We start from the raw sequence: 12,645 nt of genomic DNA, 5'->3' as shown, positions 1-12,645 counted from the left end.
TTGGTACCGGGGATTGAACTCCGGTCCTTGCACGCTTGTGAGGCAGGTGGTGGAACCACTGAGTTAAATCCCTGGCCCCAGGCAAAGTATTTTGATGGGAGTTAATGGCAATGTGTTTCTTACTGTAACATTTTTTAAATTTAAGCATTTACCATATATATTCTTCACCCCTTCACACAGAAAGACAAGCTGATATTCACACACATACAACTATATCAGGATGTGTTCCTAATTTGCAATTTTTGAAACGATCCACATGCTCGTCCACAGTAATAAATATCTTTATTGATACCGTTACTCTACCAAAAGATCTACTGCACAACTAAAATTAAGAACCGTGCCCTCGGAGCTTCAATACGCTCAGAATTTAACATCAACCTCCACGAACAGCATCTTGAGACTGTTCGCTCTAGATACTTAAGAAATACTTTTTCATCTGACATAATCCAAAGGCAATATAAATGACTTCTGTCTATGTGGGAGTCCTCACTTCTACAGGTTCTGGCCACAATGTATTGAAATGGAGTTTAAGCCACCTAAACACTTGTCAGTAAAAGAATTTAGACAGGAAACAAAAATTGCAGAGCTGGTTGAATAAAAATCAATTGGAGGCTAATTTAAGAAGCTTCTAGGAAAAAAAAAAAAATGCTGAGTTTACAAACCAGAATAGAAAGTGACCACTGTCACATTTCAGCTTTAAATAAATAACTGATCCTTTTCTCCCCATCATTTCTGTGGCTGAAGAATGTGAGTCCGTGATGACAGCGGTGACCCTGGACACTGAGCTCTTGGGGTTTTCAAGGTCAAGGCTGTAGGTTCAATGTACTGATTAGCATCATATCATGAAACATTTTTTCAAGGTAGCAGCTGAGTAAGACTACTTAAGATATGTCATAAACCACACAGTACATACAAAGGTGACAAAGTGAAAAACTATGAAAGACCTAGTAGCAATTATTAAGAAGAATGGAGAAAAATGGGCTATGAACAGAAGGCAAGTCATCGGAAAGCAATCTGCTATGACGACCGGGGTTGTTTGGGGGAGTATCACTGCGCTGATCCTCTTATTTTCAACCTGATTGATGTTAACTTTTTCCAGTTGTTTACATGAGGGTTTTGTTCTTTGTTATTCCCCCTTCACTGTATAGATTAGTTGAGGATAGTTTTCCTAATATTTGGCAATACAGAAATTGTTAAAAGCCTTCTGTTTCCTATTTCTTAGATCTAGGCTGACTCTAGTTTTATCTCTGAAGCTCTATCATTTCCTTATTCTTATTTCAACTGTCGTTCAAGTGCTGCCCAGCTGGATCACATTCTTAGAAGTACATTCTATTTATTTTACTGGTTTTCCTCGGAAAGTAAGGCATTAATCTTGCTTCAGTGTTTTACTCTGCAATGTGGACACACTCTGCGATTGGCGTTCAGCGGAAATGGGAAGCAACCACTGCAGAAAATACATTGAATTCTTTCCTGTGACTCCATCAAGGGAGCCATTTCTGAGACATTATCAGAAAGATTCATATTAAGAAATCAAATGTTAATAAGTATCATCAACTTAGACAACCTCAGTGAGACGATGACTATAACAAATCAAAATTAACTTATATTCAAGTATTTATAACATTTTATTTATAGATATAAGTATTCAAGATATCACAAACATTTACATATGCTACTGAAATTTTAACATTTCATAGTTTGATATGAGACTTATTTATTTAAACTATTAAAGAATATTTTCTATTAAATTTCTTTTTTATATTCCTTCCAATAAGTACAATATTTTAAAAAACATATCTCCGGTCATTTTGTTACACAGTATACAACAAATTACAGTATTTGGCAGCCACAAGTTATATTCAGAGTATGGACAATCAATTAGGTAATGTAATCTTTCCATTTATAACTCTACAAGAAAAAAACTAGCAAATCAGATCTTACATATAACATCTTACTAAACTGTATGCATGGAACGTGTGCTGTTTGATACAAAATGGCTGAACTTCATCTTCAGAAGACTAGAGCTGACATCTAAACATGTCAGTGTAAACATCCAAACAGAACATATTCTTACCAACCATGGGAAACAGTCTGGTATCAGGAAAGCAGTGTCTAATCCTTGTCACTTCCCTGACCTATTAAATTTCTGTAGTAACAAGGAAGTGCATTTTTTCACCTAAATGCTGGAGCAAAACCCAATCTGTCTTGCTCTTGTTCTAACTAATATTAACAGTGTTTCAGGTTTTTTCCCATGTTAACAAAGATTATACTTCCATTTAGAATATTATCATTATTATCTTCATGCTCTAGATTTAAAACATTTGTATTAGAAGAAAGTCATACTGAAAACTATAAACTTCGTTTTCACAATCACATTTACCTCACTTATTTGTCCCTCTCCCCATTACTATAAATTATAGTAAGGCTCACTTGAAAATATTGATCAGTCATATTTACCTTTAAGATGAACAGATGAACTACAGATTATGCTCCTGAACTTATAAATCACCCTGTTAAGTTTGGACCATAAAATCTATTAATTTTGTATTAAAGCAGAGATTCTTGGCCACCCATGGGATTGCGAGCTCGGAGAGCAAAATAAGATTTAAGTTTCATATATTTATTAGCATGTGAAGAAACAGGTTGAAAAGGAAGGCCCTTCAACATGTGACATGGGTTGGCACAGAAAATAGGAAAAGAGAAGCCTGACTTATGGTGTGAACACAGCGATGGAGCAGGTGGGATATCGCTGAAGGGGTAGGAGGTGGTAGAATGTTTGGTTGGCCTGTGAAGGACCTGAGGCTCAACAGCCTGGTGAGCATATGGCTGATGCCATGCAATCTGGGTCGCAGGGCCAGGGAACAGCTGTAATCACTGCTACAAATCGAGATGAAGGAAGAAGACAAGAAAAGTTACTTCAAGTGAAATTAAGGACTTGGAGTAGCGTGAGGAATCCATAAACCTAGGAAGAAGCATCTTGCCCCAAGGATAAAATCCTAAGAGCGCTAACTGATTCATCAGCAAGTGTGTGCATCTACGTGTAAACCAGGCCGCAGCCTATTTCAACATCCCTACTTTACCTTACATCGCTGTCCTCTCTCACAGGAACTACTGGAAAAATATCTATTGCAGTCCCTTCACCCACGTCTCTTACAGCAGTGAGAGAAAGTTTTGAAAATGCAAACCACTTTATGCCACTTTCCCGATCCCTTGGCATACAATCTAAATTCTTTATTATGCTTTCTGAAGTCCAGAATACGGCTGTTATGGTTTTCATAAGAAAATGTCTCACAGAAGTCCCATGTATTTAGTGGTAGGGCTTTTGGAAGTAATTGGATCTCTGGGCATTATATTCATCAGTGGATTAGCCATGATTGAGTTCACAGATGAATGTGCTATTAGGAGTTGGGACCTGGTAGGACACGGCCTAGAATGAGACATCTCCCTTCCTGGCTCTCCCTCTCTTCTGTTTCTGCACCATGCCACTCTGCCTTGGAGCTAGCCGAACATGGCCTGAACTCCTAACACCATAAGCCAAATTACACCCGTTCTCCTTTAAGTTCTCAGGGCTGGGTATTTTATCGCAGCGATTGGAAAACTGATTAAAATAATAATTTGACCACCTTTCCCCCTATGCTTTCTGTCACATTCCCTATTCCCAGCTGCCAAGGGCCAAACCTGAAGATGGCCCTTTGCCTCCTTCCTGCTCCCTTTCTCCTTCATAGATTAGACCCTGGATGGCACAGCTCTGGGAGGCAGTTGCATTGTTGCCTTCCCTGTTCCCTTCCTGCACACGCCCTGACCAGGAAACAATCACACTATGCAGCATCTAGGCCAGGGAGGCCAGGCAGCATTATTTTTCCCTCCTTCTCTTCCTGTTTGCCTTCCACTATAAAGAATGAGCACACTGGACTCCAGGAAGCCATTAGTTCCAGATGAGCTATGGGTCCACCTGGTCCCAACTTTCAAGCATTATCTTGGCACGTACCCTTCTTTCTTGGTCTCATTGTCTGTTCTTCGTCTCCCACCACTCTCCCCTGCCTCGGACCCTTTGCTGTGTGGGTCAGAGCACCCGCTGCATCTGTTATCATCTTGTTCTATGAATACCTAAAACTCATTCCCAATACTTTGAACATAATCTCAACACCTGGGACTCTTTTCCCTTGGTAGTTCATGGGGTTTGCTCTTTTGCTTCCTTTGGCCTCTGCTCAAATAGCAACATCCCCAGAGAGCATGCTCCTGGCCACTCAACTCAAAATAGAAGCGCCCAACTCAAACTGTCTCCTGGTTTCTCACTCTACTTTTTTTACTCTAAAGCCTTATTTCTGTCCAGTATATACACGTGTGCACGTGTGTGTTTATATATCTGTGTATACATCAGTTCTCTTATTTTCATTGTCATTACTGGCTGTCTGTCTCTTGACTCTTCAACTCTGAGGAAGAGAGAACTGTTTGGTCATAGTTAAGTGCTCTATTAAATTAGTTCTAATTACTGCTGAGTTTTTAGTAGTCTCTCACCCACTGTGCTCTAATTCACTGTAACCTTTGTAATTGTAACTTGTCTTTCATGGGGCCCGCCTATAGGGGAAAAAAAATATCTTTATCTGCAAATTTAAGAAAAAACAATTCTGATCTGTTCGATAGTAATGTTGTAAATTGGTAATTTAATATTTCTTCTTGTAAGCACTGTTTCATCAACTTGAGGCCCTTTCCAGAGACAGTGGTCCACTCTGTGACAGAAATAAAGATGAAAACAAACCTCCTAGGTGGCCTTTTGAGAGCCATGAGCTGTTCTAAGCAGCACCAAAGGCTTCTATTTTTGACTCCTTCTCTTAATACCAGTACACAGCATCATGTCAACTTGTTTGGCTACTTGTAAGTAGGAGGAAGAAACTACTCACACATCTCTATTAAGAGATGTCACTTTGGGTGAAGGGAGGGCAGGAGTAAGGGGAAAAAATGAGAATCAAGACTTGTCATGTGGAGGTACAAGATCCCAACAATGAATGTAACTGTACTGTATCCCTAAAATGTACCGATAGACTCAATCAAAGCTGAAAAAAAACAGAGATGTCACCTTTTTATCAGAGATCATTCTCTGTCCTCCCTTTTTAATTTTCTCTGACTTTAGCTTAAACATAATCAAGATTTGGGTTTTTAAAACTTTCAAGTGACATAGCGCTCTTAAAGCTAAACACATATGGAGATGTCAAAGGTCTGACTAACTGCCTCAATGAAGATGAAATCTCTTTTATCCTTATTCAAATTATAGCACATGATTGATGGCAAAAGACTCAAGCCTATTTCAAAGCAGTTTTCTGATGTCATGCTGGTACTTCGTTATAGCCACCTGAACAAGACTTGTTGTGGAGGTACAAGATCCCAACAATGAATGTAACTGTACTGTATCCCTAAAATGTACCGATAGACTCAATCAAAGCTGAAAAAAAACAGAGATGTCACCTTTTTATCAGAGATCATTCTCTGTCCTCCCTTTTTAATTTTCTCTGACTTTAGCTTAAACATAATCAAGATTTGGGTTTTTAAAACTTTCAAGTGACATAGCGCTCTTAAAGCTAAACACATATGGAGATGTCAAAGGTCTGACTAACTGCCTCAATGAAGATGAAATCTCTTTTATCCTTATTCAAATTATAGCACATGATTGATGGCAAAAGACTCAAGCCTATTTCAAAGCAGTTTTCTGATGTCATGCTGGTACTTCGTTATAGCCACCTGAAATCAAATTAAGGCCAGGATTCCTATCAGACACAATATATAGTGACTTCATCTCTGTGAAGTTGAAATTCATACCAAAGATATGAAAGGTCATCTACAGGCAAACTGCAGCATATTTCACTGAAAAATTCGAGGACAATTTCAGCCCTCTCAATTTCCAAGAATAGTAAGGCTATTTCCAAGGTACTGACAGATTTTAAATTGCCATGCCTTTTGTTGTGGCCATCTCTCAATTTTTGGAATTCAAGAAATATCTATGTCAATTTCCTCACCAAGTTTCTAGCATGGCAATAAGAGAAAAGTTATATATTTCTTCCCAAGGGTTATTATTTCTGTATCCTTAAATAAGTCATTGAGGGGGCCACAAAATCATGATTAGAAAGTCTAGGGTAGTGCCTTAGTCATAGAAAGCATCCTTTAAGTACCATGTGAGTGAGAAAAGAATAATGGGTACAGGACTTCATTAGAAGTCCTAAATACGTCTCAGTCAAATGTGTCACAAACAAACTTCATCCTTTGCAATGATCAGAGAGGCCAATAAGAAACTGTTAGGCATCAGCATGTATGACGGAGAAGCTAAAGAATTCTCTAAAAATAAAACTCTTGAAAGTGTTTGAAATATCCTTTCTGATAATTCATAATTTATCCTGCTTTATAGACTCTCTGTGTCTTTACATTACAAGGTATGAAGAGTGATCAAATAAGCGATAAATCCTGGATTGTCATGGTCTATAAGTTCTATAAGTAACTAGCAAACATACAAAAGAAAATAAACATATTCAGAAGGATCCCACTAGCAAGTCCATGAATACCAAGGGAACAGATTCTGGAAGTAAAGGGAAAACATTTGGGTATCAACAATAAATAGGTGATAGGAACACAGAAAAACAGCCCAAGTGAAGGAAAACAGCAGAGGAATTGTAAAACTGGTCAGGTCACGCATCCTACACTTAACTCCCTCAGCTTCTATTCTGTCCTGTTTTTGATGCTGGGTTTATGGAGAGGACCAGGGAATCACTGGTTTTGGGCCAAAATTATAAGGAGAATTAATTGTTCAGTCCTGAAAAGAGAGCTAGACATTTCCAGTATCATACCAAAAACATTAATGAAATGAACAGTGTGTAACCTGTAATTTTAAGAATGAAGTATGTGGGTTTAGGTATTTGTCACATACAAATTTGAATCTCATTTACCGGATGGATTTCCAAAGACAAGCCAACCTCTGAGCCTCAGTTACCCAAATGAAAAGTAAGGATAACCCTTTTTACATAGGTTGATCATGAGGAAGAGGTAAAATATCCATCCCAGCCTGGAACACAGTTTTCTAATAAATGGTGCTTTGTTACTGCTGCTTTTTGCTATTATCATAACTTTTAGAGTTGGGATTACTTTCTTTTGGCCTATCTCTACACCTGCATAATGCAATCAAATGTCTCACAAGGAGAACTCACCCACAAAGAGCTGGCTGTTGAGCTGTAAAAGGACGTGGCCATCGGCTGGAGCAGCCTGGATCTTTGGCGACAGTTGGTCCACTTGAATGGAGGCCTCCTTCATGTTCCTTTCAACCCTAACATGATGCCACTGGTTGTCATTGAATTGGGTGGGTGACTGCACAGAGATTTCAAAAGGCCCATTTCCCACATCAAATGAAAAAGTCACTGTTGTTGGAGCTGGAAAAATAAAACATGAAGATAATTCATGCAAGTTTTCATTTGGCAGACAGCTGAGCAGTCCATATAACTAGGGATGGCACCACTGCATAACAACCGCTGAATATGGAGACAGGAGTGTAACTTTTATTCAAGGAGACAGTAAAGTCCATATGTAACGAGGTCATCTGATGTGAGACAAGATATATGGTAAATTGTGCAGATTTTTAAGAAATTCATCCTTTGATGTAATTTGCATTTGACATAAAAATAAGTGTATCAAAGAATCAAAGTTCAGAGAGACAGATAATAGACCTACAGACAGACAGATGGACAGATACATAGTGATACAGAAATGCATTTTTTTAACATAAGGCCTCACTATGTAGTTCTGCTGGCCTTGAACTCACAGCAATACTCCTGCTTCAGCTTCTTAAGTCCTGGGATTACAGATTTTGCTACCATACATGGCAAAGTTTTGTTGTTGTTGGTTTTTCTTTTTTTCCTCATGGAATTTATTGGTACATTTTAGGTAAACGGTACAGTTACATTCATCATTAGGATCTTGTACCTTTACATGACAGGTCTTGGTTCTCCTATTTTCCCCTTGTCCCTGCCCTCCCTTCACCCCCTCCTACCCTCCCCGTTTACAAACACTTTATTTCCATCTTTTCATTTTCTCATATGTTTTTCTTTTCCCCTATTACCCAGCTCCTACCCTTCCCACTCTTCCCCCACCCTTAGCGCTTTTCTTCCCATTTCACATTGTCAATTATATCAATAGGATCTTATATACCTTATAGGTTTTTACACCAGAGAAACTATTCGGTATTTATACCTATGTGATTTATTTATTTCACTTAGGAGTACATCCTCAATATGTATCCATTTTGCTATGAATGAATCTAATTTCTCATTCTTCATGGCTGAGTACTATCATACCTGGCAAAGTTTATATAATTCAAAGGCATGTAATATGCTCTTGATATTAAGATATCCATAGCAGCTCATGAATCTATCAACCTAATATTAGCCCTTGATTAATTAAGTAATTTTTAACTACTGAGAATTTTTTCAATGTTAATTATTTCAATTTAAATTCTTCTTAAATTGCTTGTAGAAAACACCAATAATTGCCACACACTAAGTATCAAATTATTTTCTTACAAAAATGATGAAAAGATTCAGATGATAAAGCCAAAATATGAGTTCGTTAAAATTTGGTTTAAGAATTTACTACAAACCCTGTCTCAAAAACACCTAAAAAAAAAAAAAAAAAAAAAAAAAAAATTTACCAAACTTCTCTAGAAAGGAGACTTACAGCGTAGCTCTATTCGTATAAAGTCAGTAATTCCCAGGTTCTCTAAAAATACGCCAGATAAAGCTGTTGTCTTAAAAAAGAAAGACACATCCGCACTAAGTTCTCCATGGAAAGTAGGAAAATGAAGATATGAAGCCTCAGTATTGAAGGAAGCAGAATTCCAAAATGACTCTGTTTTAAAAAAATTAAAAAGGAACAATTTAGAAAAATTCGTGGCGTACAATGAATGATATACACATGCTCGCTTTGGTAGCACATACACTAAAATTAGAACAATACAGAGACGATTAGCACAGCCCCTGCCCAGTAAATGATACACAGTAACTGCATTTCCTATAGTTAGCATATATTTAAAATGTTGTTCAGTCATAAAATTGCTTTTCTTTTTTCTGTTGTAGTAATAGCGTGGGACGCTGACCACAGGATTAGAGATTTTACAGGGATTGCAAGCCTGGATTCCTGCCAACACAGGAAAAGAATGACCACTACAGAAATGGTCTGAATAAAAGAAAACATAGCCTCTGCCAAACTGACATTTTAAGCATTTGCTAAACATTGATTAATATCTTACTTTTTTTTTATATAACTTGAAAATGTAGACTCCTACTTGCTTCAAATAACAAAATCCCTAAAGAAACTAGTAGTGGTCTCCATCCCATCACACATACCTCACGGTTACACTAGTAAACTTCTCCAATAACGGCCTTGTGATTTTCTGTACCGAGGTTGGCATCTGAATATTCTCATCTCATTAAAAACCAAGACAAACATCACCATGTTCGTAGTTTCTCAGAAAACGTCCTTTTCCATCAAAATCATCCCTTCATTTGTTTATAAAAGTGAAATAGAGGGCCAGCAGATAAGAAGCGTTCTCCAAAAGTTTATGAATGTTTAGAAAAGACAGAAATGTTTATATTTGGGAAATAAATTGAGAGCTGTGAAAAATGTAGACTCTACAGGTACGATTATAATTATTCAGTGCATTTATTCTCTTTACTTTCTCGCTCCTTTTCTGTTTTTAGATATCTGCAAGTTTCCTTTTGAAAAAAGCCGTGAATGTTATATAGCAAAAAATATGGGGCATAAAATATAAATGCAATAGCACGAGCTGACAGAAGTGAAATCCAATTGAACACAGGCAGCTGAGGGAGAATTCTCCGAGAAATGAACTATGCATCACAGGTGCCAGCAGCAAGTTCTCAGCACATCAAGTAGAAGCGTGCTTCTTTAGTTTACACAACAGCTTTCATATGCACTCCTAATGCTGGGTAAAACCCTCCTTCTAAAGGATCTTCCTAGAAGAACGATGTATTGATCTTCCACAGTAGGAAACCCGGCGTTTCAAAATAACAGTTCTTTCAGTTAGTAGAGAACAGATAGCTAGTTAAAAAACTTAAATTTGTGTCTTCTTAGATGCATGTGCATGTTCCTTAGATTTTAATTTATTTTCTACAAAGTCTGGCAAACATCACTTACTTACATCGCTTTGAATTTTTTTTCTATTTTTCTTGTGGACCTAATTCAAAAGTCAATTCTCTATTCGTATGTGGGCAATTTTAAGGCTGAATTTGTTCAGCTGAGATTCTATTTTAAGAGCTTGTTTCCCCCAAGTCAAGTGAAACTGTATATTATCTGCATTATGTCAACTCTATTCCTTATGTCCTTTTTACAGCTATTTCTGTGCCTAGACATTTTGATGTCTGGGAAAGAATGCAAGAAAATGAGAAAATGCAAAATATCAAGTCAGGGCTTATGGCACATTTGTGTTGTTAATGATTCTTCCATGATCTATTTTCAGAAGCAATCAGCTCCCTTTCTATTAAATGTTACACACTAAAATTAAAATAAGTCTGTAACTTTAAACTATAAAATATTACTAAATCTTATTTCGTCTGATTAGAGAGGAACATTCAGAATTACTTAAAGGTTCAAATTAGAAAATATTATTATAAAGCATTTCATTTGTTTCCAATTGTGTCATAACCTAACCCAATAAACCATCTTGTAGAAGACTTCTGGGAAGTGGTTGAAACAGAGGAACAATTCTTTGAATTGCTGCTCTCTGTACAATGAATGCTTTCCCGGTAATGAAAACAATTTGTTACTTTAGGTAGCTAAAACACTCTCATACACATAATAATATGTTTAGTTAGCAAACCTTATTGTACAGATTCACAATAGGTAGAAAATGAAGTAAGGGCATTTTATGGGATTAAAAACATTGCTGCTAATTCAAAACAATTACAAAGAAAGCCAAGGCCAATAGGTTTATGAACCAAGTGTTAATGGCACATGATATCTCAGCTCTTTGGACACCTTGCCCGGTAAGAAGCACCTGGGGGAATCTGGCCAGCCTCTGAGAAAGGAGGGGACGGTGGAGGTGGAGGCAGGGAAGAGCTCAGTTAGGGAGCAGGAGCAGGGGCGGGGACAGGAGGCCCTTCACATCGGTTTGCAAGAGAGTGTGCCACAAAATTCCCAAAGCTCAATCAGTAGCAGGTCTGAGCGCGATCACACTCATCCCAGAACCAACCCACTGTGATGTTTCATTCAAAGTTCATAGTGACTCGATAGTAAAGTAATTGATAATCAGTATAGGTTTTCAATTAAACCTAATATTGAGTACTAGAAATTTGAAATTTCTTTGGAGGTGCCATCTTTTATCTTCATCTTTACAGGATTTATACATGTGTGTATGTTCACACGAGCTTCATAGTTATTTATATAAGTCACAGAGATATACCAATTCCTTATAGAAAGTTATCTTTTTAAAAATTCATTTAAGAAAGTTAATTTAGCACTATGCTAAGCTTATGTTTACTTATTGTTTTGCGAAGTTTGTTTTATTCATTGGTTTGCTAAATTTTCATTTATCTCATTAAGAGGCCAATCTTTTTCAAAGAACAGATTTAACAAGAGAAAAGGTAGAGTAGCGATTATCTGGGGTTGGAAGGATGAGGCAAGCGAGGGAGAACAGGGATAAGAACCATTGCCTACGAGGATTTTTTTTTAAATTTTGAAATACTGATGTAAATATCTTAGTAGTCAAATGTGTCTTCTAAATATTTATGAATCATTAAAACTAAGCTGGAAAATATAGATTTCTTAACAGAAAGGAAATTATAGGATTAATTACATGTTGCTGTATTGGAACACAGTCGCCTATATGTTGTTTGTTTGTTGTCTGTCTGTTTTTTCAAATTCACTGGTTCCTCTTTAGCACTTCTATTATTGCTTTCAACTATTTATGAACCTCCATAGAAATCCATATAAGCAAAACGAAATGAAGAAAATGAAATCTGGCTGAAGATAATTATAGTTTGTGGGATGCAGATCAGTACCAAAGAACAAAACAGCATAGATGTTTTCATAGAGTACAATACCCCCTCTCCTACTCCCCATACACATGCAATGAGGTTGGTGTGCTAAGTGCATCTTAGGAAGGCAGAACAGAAATTCTGCCTTTGTAATCAAAGGATTTTACAATCAATCTCTGAAGAAGATATTCTTTACTGTTATTCTTATATCAGTTTTGTGCAAAACTGCTTTGATAGTAATAGCAAAGGGATATGTATATACTTTATTTAAAAATGCACACAATTTTATTTTAGAAGCTGGACTGATAGAATTTTGGACAAAGTGTCCAATTACTTGTAGTCTAGATGTAGGAGGACGTATAAAATAGTAAATGCGCATGAACTATAGTTAAGCTTTCTGTAACATTATCCATCAGTCGATCCTGTGAAGGTCCACGTAAAGATGAAAAGGCGCAGAGTTGTGTTAGGCACCAGAAGGGAGAGCTTCCCAAGTGCAACCTTCCTATTTTATTTGAAAAAACTTGTTTGGAATAATGAATGCAAATATTTTAACATACAAAGGAGAGCACATTACAAATTCAAAATAAATTCAGCCTACCCAAGATCGATTCTGTCCACTAAC

General features: G+C 37.1%; 1 protein-coding gene and 1 pseudogene across 2 annotated transcripts in view; one reads left to right on the top strand and one right to left on the bottom strand.

Annotated features, from left to right (window-relative positions):
• Positions 1-12,645, bottom strand: part of Cntnap4 (contactin associated protein family member 4) — a 258,872-nt gene that overhangs the window by 32,325 nt on the left and 213,902 nt on the right. For both annotated transcript variants that reach the window (XM_010609481.2, XM_033757934.1), the window contains 2 exons: positions 8,710-8,880; positions 7,191-7,409 (listed from right to left, as the gene is read on the bottom strand). In XM_010609481.2, coding sequence (XP_010607783.1) covers positions 7,191-7,409; positions 8,710-8,880 — 390 coding nt within the window. The remainder of the gene's footprint in view (positions 1-7,190; positions 7,410-8,709; positions 8,881-12,645) is intronic.
• Positions 8,947-9,061, top strand: LOC117283960 (annotated as a pseudogene).

Source organism: Fukomys damarensis, unplaced genomic scaffold (genome assembly GCF_012274545.1).
Source record: "Fukomys damarensis isolate Sample0158 unplaced genomic scaffold, DMR_v1.0_HiC HiC_scaffold_32, whole genome shotgun sequence".
Classification (NCBI taxonomy): domain Eukaryota; kingdom Metazoa; phylum Chordata; class Mammalia; order Rodentia; family Bathyergidae; genus Fukomys; species Fukomys damarensis.
Note: the sequence above shows the minus strand (reverse complement) of the source record. Positions and strands in the feature narration are given on the sequence as shown.